General features: G+C 37.7%; 1 protein-coding gene across 1 annotated transcript in view; it reads right to left on the bottom strand.

The window, feature by feature from the left end:
* Positions 1–16,520, bottom strand: part of ppp3ca (protein phosphatase 3, catalytic subunit, alpha isozyme) — a 62,885-nt gene extending 46,365 nt beyond the window's left edge. The window contains 1 exon segment of the mRNA XM_067424782.1: positions 16,159–16,520. Within this exon segment, the coding sequence (XP_067280883.1) occupies positions 16,159–16,213 (55 nt within the window). The 5' untranslated portion in view covers positions 16,214–16,520.
* Positions 16,521–18,752: the final 2,232 nt, after the last annotated feature.

Genomic DNA, 18,752 nt, shown 5'->3' with positions numbered 1-18,752 from the left:
TTAGCTCTTTACTTTCTCGCAAAGTCATTCAAACATCACTTTGAAAACAAGTGAAATCTTGTCTGAATATCAGACTCCGTGACCGTACATTCCTATCTGGATGAGTCTATTGTGGTCTCGCCTCATCTTACGTTCATCTTAACAAGCTCCGTTACGGTTGCCTGTCTTCCTGACTGTCTCACATTGTGCAATCTACGGCTCTATTATGCGGAACAGGTTCTCTCTTCCTCTCTCTTTCCTCCTGTGGGAAAGCTCTGGATGCCTGTGACTGACAGTAAACCTTTAGCTGAAACCTGAAGGGTGTAAACACATAACATCCCTCCTGCGTATTAGACAATAATATGAGAATAACCCCTGTGTGTGGCAGAAAATGCACAGCTGTAGCGGTTGTCTCTCTAAGCCAATTCATGACTCGCCAACAAGCACACCTGGCAGCAAGACACTGTCTATGCCTGTCCTCATCATGTTAACAGAAGAGCTTCAGCCTTAGGACGAGACTGTACACAATTGTGCTAATGCTAACGGAGATGACACATCAAATACATGCAGAATTGTCACTGCATTGCTATTTATAAGTATTTAAATGACTCACTAACCCAGAATCATTAAAAAAAAATGCTTATGCTGACATAAGCCATAAAATGGACACATTTTTGGAATACTGTACCAACAAAATCATACAAAAACTTCATAACACTGTGTCTAAATATAGGGCTGGGCGATAAAATAATAACGATAATTATCGCAATATAATTTTTCTCTATACAATTACAATAAATGTTTGATAAATGTTCAATACAAAGCTGAATGAAACAGCACTACTCATTTGAATTGTGCCACACAGACCATTGATCATGAACAATCCAATCAGAAGTCTTTTCAATCTACAAATCACCATCATTTACCATGGACTTACTGTAGTAACACTAATGCAGAGTTTACATTACCAGCGACACGCAGTGTTAAAGCGTCACAGACCCATCAATTTCAATAGAGAGCCGGGGATTTCTGGCGAATCGATCGACAGTGACAGTTGGCAAAAGGATGTACAGAGACATCCTTGATGAAAACCTTCTCCAGAGCCCTCTGGACCTGAGACTGGAGTAAAGGTTCATCCTCTAACAGGACAACGACCCTAAGCACACAGATAACAAAGGAGTGGCTTTAGGAAAACTCTGTGAATGTCTTTGAGTGACCCAGCCAGAGCCCAGACTTGAACCCGATTGAACACCTCTCGAGAGATCTAAAAATGACTGTGCACCGACGCTCCCCATCCAACCTGATGGAGCTTGACAAGTCCTGCACAGAAGAATGGGAGAAACTGCCCAAAAATAGGTGTGCCAAGCTTGTAGCACCATACTCAAAAAGAGGCTATAATTTGTGCCCAAGGTGCTTCAACAAAGTATTGAGTGTGTATTTTAAACAAAATTATTTCACATTGTCATTATGTTGTTTTGTTGGTAGAATTGAAGGGAAAAAATAATGAATTTAATTAATTAAGGTTTAAGGCTGTAACATAAACTGTGGAAAATATGAAGCGCTGTGAATACTTCTGGAGCTGTGCACTGTATGTGTGTGTGGTTTTATCTGTGGTTATCATGATCTAAATTTATGATACTAAGGAAAACCTATTGTTAATTTTAATTTCTAACTCAAACAGTAAGAATATTTATATAAAATATATTAGTTTTACTTAAAGCTACACTATGTAACTTTTCCGTCCGCTAGAGGGCGCCTATTCAAAACAAAGGCGTAGTTTAATGACGCCAAGTTTGAGCTCAGAATCTCGGGACATGTGGTCTTCACCTCACAGCCGGTGGAAAAGAATCGGGATAGGACTCGGGCAGAATTCATGTTCATGGATGTGATTATTAATGTTACTGTAGTATGAAGCAGAGCAGGACCGAATGTTGAAGGAGCTGAGCAAGGTCACTGAAGCGATTGGTATGTAAACACACAAATCGCGAGCAGCAGGACTTTTATTATGAAGGGACACAGTCGCGGGCACTATTTAAGCTTTTCCGGTCATGAGTATGAGATAACGCAGTTCTGCTTATCATATTATATGCATCTAAGTGTGTTGAAAATAATGTTATGACGTTACTCTGTGCGTTCGCTCGGCGACTGCTGTGACACTTGTTCACACTGCTAAGAGTAAAGCGTTTCTGCCAAATAAAACCGGAAACCGAGGGTAACGCAGACATAATGCTATTGACAGGCGACTCCCTCAGATGTCCCAGCTCCTTGGTTAAAATAGCAATTTTCTCACAATTTACAAATAGTTGGAAACATTTGGGATATTGAAAAAACTCAATTGAAAAAAATATATAACACTTGCCTAGTGTTTTTTATTCATTTATATTTTACTGCAAAAATACTACATAGTGCAGCTTTAATTTTAAACCCATAAGGTACCATTACCATGTCCTGTTTCAGCCACCGTAGCTTCTCAAAGTGCTTTGAAAGGGAGGGGTGGATGCAGTTTGCAACCTTACGACTAGATGGCGCTAACATTTATACAGTGTACCTTACAATGCTTATTGAGTGTAACAGATTATCAAAAAATAACAACAAAAAAAAGGCAGGGAATGTAAAAAATGTAAACATATTTTATACATTGGGTGAAATGCTCACAATAACATGGCATTTAAAGAGGGGTTCTAATGCTATTTCATGCTTTCTTTCTTATTGAAAGAGTTGGATTCTCAAGTGAAACATGGTCAACATTTCAAAATATTAGTTTTTCTATGCCAAATAAACTCCTTTAGAAAATGTTTTTTTTTTTTAGTATGGACCTTTATAAAGTCATAAAAGGTTGAATTCCTTGTATGCGTACTTGTCAAATCCCCCAGTGTACAGTATCTGTCTTTTAGAAATATGATAAAACTAAAGGCTCTTTTGACATATGGATGCAATACTACTCTAAGATTAACATGAGACTGGCAGAAACTGTGTCTGTTATGTACAAAAGATAAATAGGTTTAATTTTCATGTCAACTTGATGGCATGAACGTGATGGCATCATTCAGCCTTTGTAATCTTGGCCAAATCATCCAAACCCACAATCGCTGCTGGTGAGCTGAAAGCTTTCATTACTCATTTTGCTCATGACTTGGTAACAATAACTTATGACTCTATTCAGTGAAATAATTCACTTTTCACCATTACCCATTGCCCATGTTTTTGTCCTAATATACTGTGTACTGAAGACTAACAATGTATCTGTCAACGGCGCAATGTATCTGTATCTTTCATCGTTAACGTGGCACAGCGGATCTTTTATCAATGTACCATTTTAGGTATTTCAGAGGTGGCGGAGCGCTGTGAAGCCTGTTAAAAAGAACAGAGAGAAGTGGACATGTTGACAGGACATTATTAATAACTGAAGAAACCGAATTACATTACAGCCTTCACAGTGTCTACCACATTAACTCTAGCTGGATCAAACCGTGTGGCATGAAGCAGAGCAACTAGGAATCACTCCGGACCAGAGATTCTGACTAACGCCCTCTGGTCCCAATGCCGTTGTGTCTGACCTCAGTTGTTGTTTGGATTGCAAAAAATAACAGTCATAGTCATAACTAAAAAGATCTGGCAACCAGAATTGGAAGCAATTGCTTTTTAAGGCTCAACTCAAAACATGAGCGCTGCTTGTGTCGAAATGCGTCAGTTGTCCAAGCAAGATGCACAGACCTGAAGTGTGCCGAGCCCTTACGTGTTTATGGGCTGTGGCAGCGTGGCAGCTTGCAGGCCTGAGCACAACCCATGCATGAAAAGCCAATATGCTGGAGAAGGGAGAGATGAAAGAGATGGAGTTAGTGTGACTGCCTGGCCCTGCTGGCTGGTATGAGAATGGGGGGTAGGGGCTGGGCCAGAGCGGGCATGGCGGTGTGCTTTGGGACAGTGTGCAGATAAATGATAGGGTGTTGATTCAGAATCTGATTGGGGAACGTTGGAGCTAGGGATACACAATATATCAAAATTAAATACAAATAAAATGAACACAGTGCAGAACTCTAAACACAGCCGTGCGTATATTTATTTGCTGGCAAACCAACAAAATAAAAGCTCTGCTGTTTAACTCTTTCGCCGCCAAACAGAATTTTCCGTTATTTGTGAGAAAACGCTTCCCCGCCAAACATGGAATTTTCTGTGTTTTCACTGTTAGACACTAGGCGGCGCTATTACGCATCTTATGAATGAGTAGTAAATCTCCTGATCAAAAACACACACAGGGAAGATGCAGAAAAACAAGCGATCATATGTAAGCAGATGCATATGTGAAATAATGTGATGATCATCAACATTAAACATCATATAAATCAAAACTATATCTAATGTTACTGAATGAAATGTGGACCCAGGAGGAGTTACAGGACTGTGCAAGCATTAGGGGTGTTGATGGACTCGATCTACTCCATCTGTGTTTGATCATCACTCTAAATCCGATCTGGATGTACCCTTTCACAAAAGCGTGATTTTCTCAGCTTTTTGTTCAAAATGTGTGTTTTTTTTTAAATGAAACTTACCCATATTCAAGTGTTGATTAAAAAAAAGGAATGCATGAAGCTAGAATAAAACTTTTTTTTTATTTTTTATGATACCGTTTAAATGAGTAAGGGGAACTAAAATACATGTTTGTAGTGTTAATAATGTTTATAAACATTCCGTTTATAGTATTTTACATTATTTTTCAATGTAATAAACATATCTGTGTTTTTTTTCTCTCACAACAATTAAATTTTGACCTGGTGCAATCAGTGCAGTAGTATTTCTTATTTTGTATAATATTAAATTAATAATAATCACAATACAAAACAAATAATATTTTAAAGTCATATTGAAAGGGCCAAAAACAGTAATACGGCCTATGAAAATTTTACTCTGTTCACTTTATAGTTCCTGAAAGTGTTTTGAGTTGGGTCTTGTAAAGAGTAAGCCCAATTGTGAACAGGTTTTGCAAATCATGTCTTCAAAGAAAAAAAAAAGTTGTTCAGCTTTTTTTAAATTATTAATAATTTGTATTTTCTTTACAAATGCAATCCCCTTCAAAATCAGCCCAATCATCCTATAATGCCTTCCTTCCAAATATAGCTAGTCATCTGGTAAACATTTTTGCAATATATATATTGCAGAAAAACAGCCCTATTTTTGGAGTTTTTTAATTTATTTTTATTACTTTTTGCGTTTGTACACTTCTGTTTTGAAAGGAAATCATGAAGAGAAATCATGCAGGCTAGAATAAAACCTGCACCTCCCATATGAGAAGCAACTACACGTCTGTTGACCATATACGCTAACCGCTAAACTACAGCTCAGATCAGTAGAGCTTTTTTGCAGGTTTTTTTCTTTTTTCTTTTTCGTATGACTTGGAGGAGGGGGGCATGATGTGACAAGAAAGATTCAAACAACTTAAGCAGACCAGAAACTTTAAAATTACCTCTAAAAATCCAGCCAATGTGAGAAATGTTCTGACTGAGAAATATTCACTAGCCCCATGCCACCTGACCAAACATAACTTAAAAGTACACTTAAAAGTAAGTCAAAATTTACACAATGGAATGAGCGAGTACATCATGAATTCATCTTCCAAAACCTGTTTTTGTCATCCTAAATCACTGTGGTACACCTATAATAAGTGTTTATATTTAGACTATTCTAGACCAGGCGGGACCCCAGTAGCCCAGTACCTGCTTGACTCGTCCTATACATAAACAAAGAGAAGTAGCATGTAGCATGCAGTTCTGTTTATTAACTGCTAAAGAAACAAAAGTGAGTCTGCGTCATAAACCGCATACTTGAGTAGCTACTTATTCCGAATAAGTAATTTCTTTGAGACCGCTAAATATGTTTTATATGGTATGAATGTGTGTAGTATGAATGTAATCCAGACAGACTACATCATTCACCATGTTGCTGTTATTATGTGACAAGCATCTGTTGTCTTGCTTCACTGCCATTCGCAAATCCTCTCCCGTGGCCTTGTGGGATAGTAAAGTGTCCATCGTATGCACACTTCAGAATCTCGCCGGGAGTAGTAGGTCATTTTTTGCCTACTCTTTTATGAGTACTGTGAAGTCAGATATACTTCTTTTGTCACATACCGTTTTACCTACTATATAGTAGGGAAGTGTGCGATTGTGGTACTTTTAGTTCAATGAAAGAGTGATAACATTAGTGATGTTTGATGTGTGTGTGTGTTGAAGCAGGACAGCTGTAACAAGCAGACACTGAGACAGCTCCAGCCTTCATCCACAGACCTGTCATGTATATGTGCAATTTACAAGCGTTCTCATGCGTAGCTCTCCTTCTGTCTGTACTTTTATCCCATCGTATTATTTTTTATTATTTGCCACTTTCTCTTCACATTCTACATATTCCCTTTTGTTGCCTTCCAGATCCTTTGCCCTCCTTTCTCCAAGGTAACATCTTTGTCTTATACGTCTACAGTCTTCTCACATACACATCCCCCATTGCCTTTTTCTGTTCCCCCCTCTCTAAATACCTATTCACACCCAACGCAAAATGAAAATGCAAAACAATTTGCAGCCAAAACGTACACCAAGGCCTAAACAAATATTTGTTGGACTAAATAATAAACCATTTCTGGCACAATAAGTGCCGCTGAATGGTACAAAATATGACACACACAGTCAGCATAATAATTCAGTTTACTTGTAATTATTGTTGATTTTACATTAACAACTGTTTGTGGGGAAAATTCCAATTCATATATTATTTCAAAATGGCAGGCTTGCAGAGTTGAGTGTTTGCTTTTCCTGGATGCTCTCTGTCTTGTTTATCTATTTATGTACACCCCCACATAAACACGAAAATACATACACATACATATACATACCGTATATACACTCACCTAAAGGATTATTAGGAAAACAATACTAATACTGTGTTTGACCCCCTTTTGCCTTCAGAACTACTTGGCATTGATTCAACAAGGTGCTGGAAGCATTTTTTAGAAATGTTGGTCCATAGGATAGCATCTTGCAGTTGATGGAGATTTGAGGGATGCACCTCCAGGACACGAAGCTCCTGTTCCACCACATCCCAAAGATGCTCTATTGGGTTGAGATCTGGTGACTGTGGGGACCATTTTAGTACAGTGAACTCATTGTCCTTTCAATTTGAAATGATTCGAGCTTTGTGACATGGTGCATTATCCTGCTGGAATTAGCCATCAGTTGATGGGTACATGGTGGTCATAAAGGGATGGACATGGTCAGAAACAATGCTCAGGCTGTGGCATTTAAACAATGCCCAATTGGCACTAAGGGGCCTAAAGTGTTCCAAGAAAATACTCCCCACACCATTACACCACCACCACCAGCCTGCACAGGTAACAAGACACGATGGATCCATGTTCTCATTCTGTTTATTCCAAATTCTGACTCTACCATCTGAATGTCTCAACAGAAATCGAGACTCATCAGACCAGGCAACATTTTTCCAGTCTTCAACTGTCCAATTTTTGTAGGCTTGTTCAAATTGTAGCCTCTTTTTCCTATTTGTAGTGGAGATGAGTGGTACCCAGTGGGGTCTTCTGCTGTTGCGCCCATCCGCCTCAAGGTTGTGTGTGTTGTGGCTTCACAAATGCTTTGCTGCATACTTCAGTTGTAACAAATGGTTATTTCAGTCAAAGTTGCTCTTCTATCAGCTTGAATCAGTCGGCCCATTCTCCTCTGACCTCTAGCATCAACAAGGCATTTTGCCCACAGGACTACTGCATACTGGATGTTTTTCCCTTTTGACACCATTCTTTATAAACCCTAGAAATGGTTGTGTGTAAAAATACCAGTAACTGAGCAGATATATATATGGCCGGTGGTGGGATGGGCTATATAGTGTTAAAAGTGTTTTTATTATCATAATAAAAACACTTTTAATTTGTACCTGTGCTCTTCCTACTTGTATAACTTAACAAGTAAGAAATATAAATAAACTGTTATCAGTTTGCACTGCATTAGTTATGAATTATATATAGATTAATCCTTATTAAAGGTACTGACGTTATTTAGTCAAGTGCAGAGCATATTAAGTGAGCAATTACTTTAGTTCTTTACATTGCCATTATAAGTGGTTACTGTCACTTTAAACGATCTTCCACTGTCACACATGATGCGGATGTGAGATGCTGTAGTCGCAGTTACAAAACTTGCGAAGCGTGTGACTGTCCCCCACCTGCTTCTCTTCAGACAAATAAAATTCGGTGTCCCAATTGATCACGGTATTTACATGAGGGTTTTCGTTTTTTGGCAGGAGTGCCTTCCGTCTTACGTCCATCCTCCGTCTCTGTTTTGTTTTTTGTTTTTTTTCCCACGTTGTCACTCGTCATCTGACCGCACACACTAACCTCCTGATAACGGCAACCTACAGTACTGTATAGGTTACTGCAGATGGCAGTTATCGTGAGGCTAGTTACAGAGCTCAGATTGAAAATGTTTTTGTTTTTTTCCTCCGGTATTATTATTTTTTAATAACACAGGTTAAAATACGGGATATTTACAGGAAAATACCAATACGGGAGGACGACGGGAAAGAATGCTAAAATACGGGACTTTCCCAGCCAAAACGGGATACTTGACAGGTATGACACACACACACACAAACTTTTATATTAGATTATTAGATGCAATTAATCGCGATTAAACTATTTGGCTAATTTATTATACAGCGCTAATTTATTTATATACATTTATTTTTTTGTTTGCTTTGTTTGCAGATATAGTGCTGCTGTTACCTAATATCTCATTACAGACATAAAATGTCTCTCAGCAAAAAGTGTTAGGTTTGTTGGCAGATGAACATTTGCACCGAGTGAGAACAAGCCCATAGGAACCTACTGCTTTTATTCAACATTGTCCTCCTCCTGAATATTTGCACTGCATATTCACATTGGTGTGAATACGCCTTAAGATTGTTCATCCTTTCTTTCATCTTTTCTTCTTCATTCCCTCATCTCCCTCCTCTTCTCCATCTCATCAGTAGACCTCAGGGAAGTGTTGTTATGTAAGAGAGCCATGTGAACTGAAACATTGCTGCAAACCAATGCTTAAATAATTCACCCACACTACTATATAAAGCCTGCATGTACATATCACGCAAGCATATCCCCAACATCCATCTCGCTCCCTCTTAATCCTGTCAGTAATTACTCCACCTTACCATCCACCCTTGTGCATCTGCTCCCTTCCATTGCCTCTAAATGGACTCCATCTACCTAACAGATTATGTTTTATATTTTGCTTTGAGCTTATTGCTTGAACAACAGTTCTGGATGATCACTCAATGAATAGCCCAAGGGATCCGACTAATTCAAAGGGAAAACAGAGGCTTATTAACTCATTAAAAATGTATATGATGGATATGGGAAATTGCAACATTATTGCCAGAGAAGGCTCATGCTGAGCTATTTGAATTATCCAACAAAGAATATGAAAAAAGTAAAAGAAATGCTATTACTATTAATCATACGTAGGGTTAGATGAATAGCTGAATAACCCCAAACACAGACATTGTTTGTTCTACAGACATGAATGGTAGGCTACCTCAAATTACGTGACACAAATCATGTATCATAAAATTGGTGTTAAGTAACCACTAAGAAACCAACCAGAGGCCAGTTGCATAAACATAGCCCTTTGTTTAGAGTGTGTCTTCAGAACCAGTCTGACCAACTAGTAGTTAGCCAAGAAGTCTTCCTTTTCGGATTCAAATTAGACCAATCTACGTTTTTATGAGTCACTGTGATTTTGCCAAGTAAGACATGTTCCTGGATCAACACATTTTGTTGATCCTGGAACAATCCTGGATCCCTACCTATAACTTAGATTCCTAAAATCAGAGGGAAATGACGGTTGAATAAACTTGACATAAACTTGAAACTTGGCCCTCAAATCTGATTGGTTGATTGGAATGTTGTTCCAGGTACTTGATGAAATTACTTTCACTGTTTTTATGTAACTGACTTTAAAAAATTGATCAGTCTTAAAAAAAAATTCAAACAAGACTAATCTAAGCAGTTTTTGCAACTGGCCACAGAAAACCATAGCAACCGTGTAGCAAATGCCCTAAAAGGAATCTAAGAACATCTAGCAACTGCAATGCCTTGGCAACCGCCCACAACACCCGAGCGTTGTAGCAATCATTAGGGATGCATCGATATTAAAATTCTGGCCAATACCCATATGATGATAATTACTTTCATGTTATGGCCGATAACTGACAAATTGCAGGTATTTAAATATTTATACAAATAAATTAAGAAAAAAAAACGTTAAAAGATAATTATTTAATGACACAGTAATCTAAATGTGAAAACAGAGGAAACCACCATGCCCAATTAAATATCCAATATCAGTCAGTATACTAATAAACTAAAAATCTGTATTGGCCAGTAACCGATATATAAAGCATCTTTAATGAGTTTCTTTCAAGCATAACTAACTTTTTTTGTGTGAAAATGAAATCATAATTTGTTCTTTTAACTAAAATATATTTCTGCAAGCTACACAATGACTTTCAAAGCAGAGTTGAAGGTCACATACTGTAAGTAGAAACAACAGCACAGCTTGGCAACATTTCTTACTAGCTGTAAGTATGACAATGTCAGGTCAACAGCATTGTAACAACACTAACTGTAGTAATCTTCCTAATCAGAACATGACCTAGAGAACCACCACCACTTGGTGACTCACCTTTCTGAGTGTCCTGTTTATATCCTGACAATACCTCTTGAGCCCCATGTGGCTCGCCAAGCCCATCAGAACTAACACAGTTAATGTCCTAGAATTGGACTCCCTAAAGTAGGCCGTTCTGAGCCTGGGATGTAGGCAACCTAGAACCACGGGTGGGCAAGTGGCTCCTACAGAAAGCTATTGACTCCCAACAGCATTCAGAGGCTGAAACAACACTTGACCTTCCTTCTTCTGGGCCTTAAGACACTTTTAAGGCAATGATTGACGTGCTGTAGTTTTGAAGTACACTGCCTTTCTTTACTGCCTGATAACTTCACTTTAATTAGAACATCTCCCATTGCAAATAAAACAAAATGTTATAATTTAACTCACTCTCATTCAAATAGAGAACTAATATTCAGTCTGTTCATAGTGTTAAGCATGCTGCAACATTAGTATTATACCTCTGTATTTTGGTAAATACGGTAATACTGTAACTACAGTTGTGTGCCTGCCTTTCAGGCACATTGTATAGACCAACAATTAAAAAAGTGGAGGAAAACATGCTGTGTGTGATCAATGTACGATATAGGTTTAATCTGTAGTAGAGGGATCTGGGTTTGCAGTGTCCAACAATTCGGTCCTAAGTACACTAAATTGTACCAAATGTGACCCATTTTTTTTTTTTAGATTTTTGAAAGCACATGGCCACATTTGTAAAAGATACAATCTTTAAATTGTTATTATATATATATATATATATATATATATATATATATATATATATATATATATATATATATATATACATATATATATATTTGTATTTATTATAATTAACTCTGTCAAATTGATTATTAGCATTGTGTTTATATATGCGTTTATAACACACACACACACACAAACTTTTGTTAAATACGATTAATCGATTTTACAAAATAATTCATATTCATTATATTATGTAAATACATAGCTATGTAATTATTATTATAAATAAAATTATTAAAAAGTGTTATATAATCTTTATATATAAAGATTATATAAAACTTTTGTAATATTTTATTAATAATAATAATAATAATAATAATAATAATAATAATAATAATATGCAAAACACAAACACGTTTATGGCAACCAGCTAACTTTTACAGGTACTATATGTATATGGAGACACTTCCTTAAATTATAAGTGAAAATGGAAAATTCAAGGGTTGAAATGGATTGCATTGTAATTATAGAGAAGATATATTAACAGAACTGTTATAATTATAAAGCAATTACTGCATGTCAAATATGCCGTTTTTATAATGTAAATATATTATAATATATAAGTATATAAACATTACACAGAAATATAAATCAAATATATTATTAATTACACAATAATAATAATAATAATAATAATAATAACAATAATAATAATAATAATTGTATTACTTGTAAATAACTATTACAAACACAAGACCACAGTATTCAGCTTCTGCTACAGAATAAGACAGACATAACATCCCAAATCTGTATGAACTTTTCACCTTTGCAAACCTGTAAATGTTTTTAGAAAGCAAATTTGCACTGGAGTTTGTATTTCTGAAATGTATTTTCCCAATGCCTTCATACCAGGAACATTAAGACAGATTCATTAGCAAGCTTGAAACAAGTTTGAGAATGTTAGCAGTGTGAGTACAATATAACGATTTAGCATATAAAGAGTGATGCTCAGTACAGCTCCCATGAGACGAGATGATAAAACCAGCATATCAAAATGCTAAATGGAAAGCGCCATAAAATCCATTATGCCAGTGCAGAAATGAAAGGACTAACTCTAGTTGCACTTAGTAAATGAAACTCTGCAAATGACACACCATGCACTGTTTTATGAAATCCTGCTTTGCTGCTGTGGGGATTCTATGCAGAGGCAAATTCTTTGTTTCTCTAACTGTACTTGGAGCTGCACAACTGCTAAATATGAATGCATAAATAACCTCATCACTAAGATTTTAGATTTGGTTATTTATTGATGCATTTTGTTGATGATAAAAGCCCTCAATAATACATATGGGGAAGCGGAGACAGGGGAAGTTCAGAGAATGGCCTTACGGCTAAAATTTCCAAATCTAAACTACCTCTATGAGGAAGCCGGTGCGTGGGAGGGGGGTCACTACTATGACTCATTACGTGTGGCAATGACTAATTCAACCTTAACTTTTAGAGAGGTCAGATGACATATCAAAGCCTGAGTTTTAATGGCCCTTGTCACAAGATTCTGCATTCAAAGGCAGATACAAATCAAATGTTCTGTCCAAAAAACAAATCAGAACTGAACAAATAAAATGATCTTCAGGGTGATCGGTGTGATTACGTCACACACATCATGTGTCTGGGGAACATGCCCTTTTATGTTCCCCAGAAGAAAGTCATGAGTTTAAAATGGTAAATCAGACATCCCACCCAGAAGATGGCACAAACAGAACATTGCATTACAACAGAATACTATATTATATTATAGGCCTATTATATGATATTATAATTATGTTATGCATTTGCGTAAACCACATAAAACGAGTTTGTTTATTCAAAAGTATTCATGCACTAAAAGTTAAAGTGATGTATTGTAGTGAAACAAAATATAGCCGAACACAAGCGGTTACAGAAGATAAATTTAAAACAAAAGATAATACCAGATGAAAACCGTAATGTGTCTCATTTGTGATCAGATCACCAAAAACACATCTTAATACCGATTTCAGGATATATCTATATACTGTATATATATATATATATATATATATATATATATATATATATATATATATATTGTATATAGTTTGTGGGCTTCAGGAAGATGGCATCAATATGCGGGAGACTCTCGGATCTTCTGGAAGAGGTGCGATGTCTATAAATGATGACAGAATTTGCATTTTTGGGTGAATTACGTCTTTGACGCAAGGAGTGTTTTAAGTGTTAATACTATTTATCAAAACAACACAGCAGAAAACACATTCAAATGTGGCCACATTAGTATGCAAATTGAATTGTTTCAAAAGTTCACAGGCCCACAGATTTTTGCAATTCAAATCAATCAGCTAGGATGAAGTGTTAATTTGTGTAAAAAACAAAACAAAAAAACCCCAGAGAAACAGTCCAGCATTGGCTTTTGACTGTTTTGAGGGGGATGGATACCTCCAGAGTCTGCAATTCTACACAAATTGACAACAAATATAATAAAAATATATATCTAGTGTCACAAAACATATAATATATCCATCAATGGAGCCAACCTATCAGACCTGAGAGGAGAAGGGTGAATCAATGGAAGTGCAAAAAGGTGACCCATTGGGAGGGTCAGATGATATCAATGCAAGCCAACAGCACGGTTAATGCTAATAAAATAAACCAGTTTAAAATAAATGACATGTCAAATTAAATACTGAAGAACAAACTGAAATGGATTAAAGGTTGGCTTATATTCTGTAAATTGTTGTTTACCTGTATCTGCTCTTACTCATCTCAATACTACTAGTGGTTTTAGACTTTATACTGACACCTATTGGCCTGGGTGCATTAAGTTTAACTGCTGACACTACCGAAGCTGTTTGTGTAGCTTTTTTTGTTTCTCTATGGCCTGGCTTTACAGACAGGGCTTGGATTAAGCCAGGATTAGTCCTTAGTTAAATTAGAACATTTAAGTAGCTTTTATAAACATGCCTTAGGAAGATTTTTTTTTTTTTTTGCTGGTGTGCATCTTAAAACTAAACAATAGCAGTGATATATTTTAAGATATGTCAGTGCAAGTTTGTCTGGCTATCACCAGACCAAGCTCAATTTAAGATTGAACATTAGTCTGGGGAGTCTGCTCTGTATTTTCTACTGCACAAGAGGCGTGATCAACGAGCATTATTCAAATGACTCTGTACACAAATGAACAGTCCTTCAGCCAATGAGACCACAAGAGGCGTGATCAACGGGCAATGACCCATCACTATTCGTCATCTTGTTAAACCCACTAATAGCACGTCAGGTGGATAAGCCAGTCTGTGACTGGTTCCCGCAAAAGTGTAACAGAAGCAGTAGAAATGAATGTTTCCAGACTAAGTTACAGGGCGAAATCAAAACGCCGGAAGATCAGGCTGGGTTTACCCAGTCTAAGTGCGAGTTGCTTTCAGCTAAAACAGCACAAACATACATTTTAGTCTAGGACTAGCTTGAGCCGTTTACCCAGAATATGTTTTTCAATGTAAACACGCACTAGATGGATGTCTTTAACTGTTGCGTTTGCGTCTTTTGCAGCTCATGACACGGACTTCTAAAAAGATGCCGTTAAAGATAAAACAAGTTTTTAAAAAAACGTGTCTCTAGTACCTTGCGCCTTTTTTAATTCTACTGGCCAGCATGTTGTGTTTTTAACAACAAAAACGCATTCTGTTAACACCGGACTTGTCATCATGTTTCATTTGTACTCATTTTGTTTTGAACTGGGTCACACTCACGTACCAACGTTCAGTAGTTGTTAGAATCTATGTTTACATTTCTGCTTTGTAAAGCCTCCTGAGCACTGGCAAAATTAATGTTTTTATTAGTAACACAGACAATTGCATCACAAGGCTGGTCATATGATCCCAACATGGTGGCATTCCTCTCTATATAGAATAAAACAGCTATTGACATTTATACACCTGAAAACACAGAAGAGGGTCTGGGGGGGGGGGGGGGGGGGGTAACATGTAAAAAAAAAAAAGCATTGTGGTGCACTCTGACCAAAAATAAGGGAAAATACAAAATTTACTTCAAGTAAAAATAAATAAATAAAATACATTTTGTGTGTGTGTGTGGGGGGGGGCGTTATTTTAAAGTTATTTTTCAACCTTTCAAACCATTTTTGTAAAAAATTACTACATGCACCCAAGACAGAAGTGTAGTTTCTATATGACCGTGGCGCTTGTATTGAGTCTCAATGATGCTTTTATGTTCCTGTGAGAATATTAATGTGCGCTACGTGACCAGTAAATGCAAGAAAATCAATCAGACGCAACGGGGGCGTGACAGATTTCAGCTCGAATGATTTACCTTCAGACTGGAGGCTTCCCTCCAGAAAGCGAACAGCTCAAAATGAACTGAAAACCTTATTACTTCATTGTCTCTGAAGAATACAGGAAGGGCTGCATGATGCCACCTAAATCCTGCTGCATCACCGCCTCCACTGGATCTGCCTTATTTAACACATCTCCCTCTGCCTGCCCGTGACTCAATTAACATCAACCCACAGCGGAGAAAACCTTCGCAACAATCTCGCATATCAAAACCATTCAGTCCTAAACACTAACCGACCACATTAATGTGATCGAAAGGTTTTAATTAGCCGAGACAACAAGCTGTAAATAAATAACGTCCGGCTCGACATCCATAGGCTGTTTAACACTGATACAAAAGAAAGATGCAGGTAGAAGAGAGGGAGGAAATGTTCACTTACATTTCACTATCCGATCGGTGGAGTTCAAGACCATGTCAGCGTTAGACATCTTCATGGGCAGTGGATGTCTCCAGGCGAATGTGTTTCTCCCTCTTCGCAGAAGAAGCGCTTTATTCTCGGCGTGTTTTCGCGGTGGCGAGAAGCGGTTGGTGCAGTGGCATCACTTGGATGCGTCTACTCCGTGTCTCACCGCCGGATAATGCTGCTGCTGCCTAGAGAGGGTGGAGGAGGACGATACTGCTGTTGTTGCTGAGACTGAGACTGTCGTGAGGGGGAGGATGGTGCTGATGGGGTGGGGGCGGTAAAGAGAAGGAGAGAGAGCGCGCTCGGGAGATCCTTTCAGCGCGTTGCACCACCCCGACATGGCGAAGCGGGGAACTCCCACGCACCAGGGTGAAGGGGCTGCGTGATGCTGCCATCAGGTGGAGGTGAAGGGCTTTCCCGAGAAGGCGCCGCTCGCTCATCGCCATGACTGATAATCAAGTTGAAATGCCACTCAGGTCTGATTGTTCCCCGCATTGTGCATCGTCCCACTATTATCATTAAAGAGGAGTGGTGAATTTTCTTTTTCTAAATACAATATGCCTATGTAAAATAAATATGATGAAAAGAGGTTCATAAAACGTTACGGGAAAGTTACGGGAGAACGTTCTGCAAACCTAAAAAAGTATAGGCTATAGGCCTAATTAAAACTTCCCTGCCTAACCAAAAACAAACGTTACAAATATACAACTAGGCCTATATAAAAAGACGTTAAAAAATACAGTTTGGTATTTTGATGTAAGCTATTTTAAGCAAAATACTTTAAAGGGAAAGTGTACCCCAAAATAGAAATTTTGTCATTAATTACTCACCCTCATGTCGTTTCAAACCCATGAGACCGTCGTTCATTTTCGGAACACAAATGAAGATATTTTTGATGAAATCCTCCCATAGACTGCAACGGGCCGATGGTATTTCCACTTTCAAGGCCTAGAAAGGTATAGTAAAGACCTCATTAAAATAGTACATGTGACAAAAATAATTACTTTATTCAATAATTTCTTCTCATCAGTGTCATCTATTCACATAGTAAACACAGTGCAGCGCTTCCGGGTTCCAGGTCAGGTAGCGTCCAAAACCTGGAAAATTATGGCTTTGGAGGACACATTTTAAGGAAGGAAGGCATGGCACGTCCGAATCTAATGTTAGCTGAGATACCTTCACCTGATCGAGTTTTGAAGGCAGAATAGGGCTGCATCCGAAACCTGGAAAATGCTGCCTTTGGAGGACACATTTGAAGGCAGGAAGTCATCAAGCAACGTCCAAATCTATTGAGCTTCACTTCCTGTCTTCTGAGAGACCTTCATCTGATCGGTTTTTGAAGGCAGCATGCATGTATCCTTCGCTGCCTTTGATATCCCACAATCCTGTGCTTTCTATTCATTGACGGTTGAGCTGGGGGGAAAAGATGGCGTCCGAAAGTTGCGTTTGCTGGTTAGTTTGTGTGTAAATGTATGTTTTTTACCAATATTTTCCACTTCTGATGTCATTTCTAGCGAGAAATTACTAATGTAGTAATTCAATATGGGTTTAGTTCTCACCAAAGCTCGCTCTATTTTACTGTAGATCATTAAACTGTTACACTGCCTCAGAAGTCTGTCCAAAATTAGTTTTGTGAGGTGCCTACATGCACAAATCACTGCCTTATAAGTCATTGTCTGATAAGGTAGCGAGGCAACGAGTCAGCTGCCTAGGTTTTCGGACGCAATATCCTTCGCTGCCTTTGATATCCCACAATTCTGTGAGTTCCATTCCAGACAGTTGAGCTGAAAAAAAAAAGATTGCCTCTAAAAGTGCTGGTCAGTTTTTGTTAAACCCGCCCACCGACTCTATACACTATGTGATTGGCCTGACTAGAGTTTGGTTTTTCAAAGCTCTTAAGCCAATGCAGAGTTAGACGCTCTGGCTGCATATTAGATTTGCTGTCGCTAGGGTGTATGCGTCTAGCGATTTGCAAAAATTATTAAATGTGGATGGTTTCGAGAAAGTCGAGGGAACGAAGCAGTAAATCGACCACAAGATTTAGCAAATTGAGGGAACAAAATAGTAAATTATGCGCATGATTTATAAATCAAGGTAATGAAGTAGTAAATCGTGGGCAAAATTTACTGTTTACATTTTTGCGTGCCATGTGCGAGGCTCCGTAGTAAATGTAAGTTGTTGTTTTTTTACCAACATTTTACCCGTTGTTGTTATTTGTTGTTTCTTTTTGCGCAAAAAAGTATTCTCATCACTTCATAACATTAAGTTTGAAATTGCACATGGATATTTAACAATGTCTGTGCTACCTTTCTGAGCCTTGAAAGTGGTAATACCGTTATTGGGGGTCAGAAAGTTCTCGGATTTCATCAAAATTATCTTAATTTATGGAACGACATAAGCGTGAGTAATTAATTACAGAATTTTAGGCAAAAGACAGAATGATTTTTGTAGTAATGATTGTAGTAAATATGGTATTTCAGTGTCATCTTTTAAACAAGAGTAAGCTGGTTTGCTGGCCTTAGCTGGTTTAAACTGAACACCTGAAGGTGGTCTAAACCAGCCAACTGACC

The sequence above is a fragment of the Pseudorasbora parva genome, chromosome 18, assembly GCF_024679245.1.
Source record: "Pseudorasbora parva isolate DD20220531a chromosome 18, ASM2467924v1, whole genome shotgun sequence".
In the NCBI taxonomy this organism is placed as follows: domain Eukaryota; kingdom Metazoa; phylum Chordata; class Actinopteri; order Cypriniformes; family Gobionidae; genus Pseudorasbora; species Pseudorasbora parva.
The sequence above is the reverse complement of the archived record's forward strand: the minus strand, read 5'-3'. Positions and strand labels throughout refer to the sequence as shown.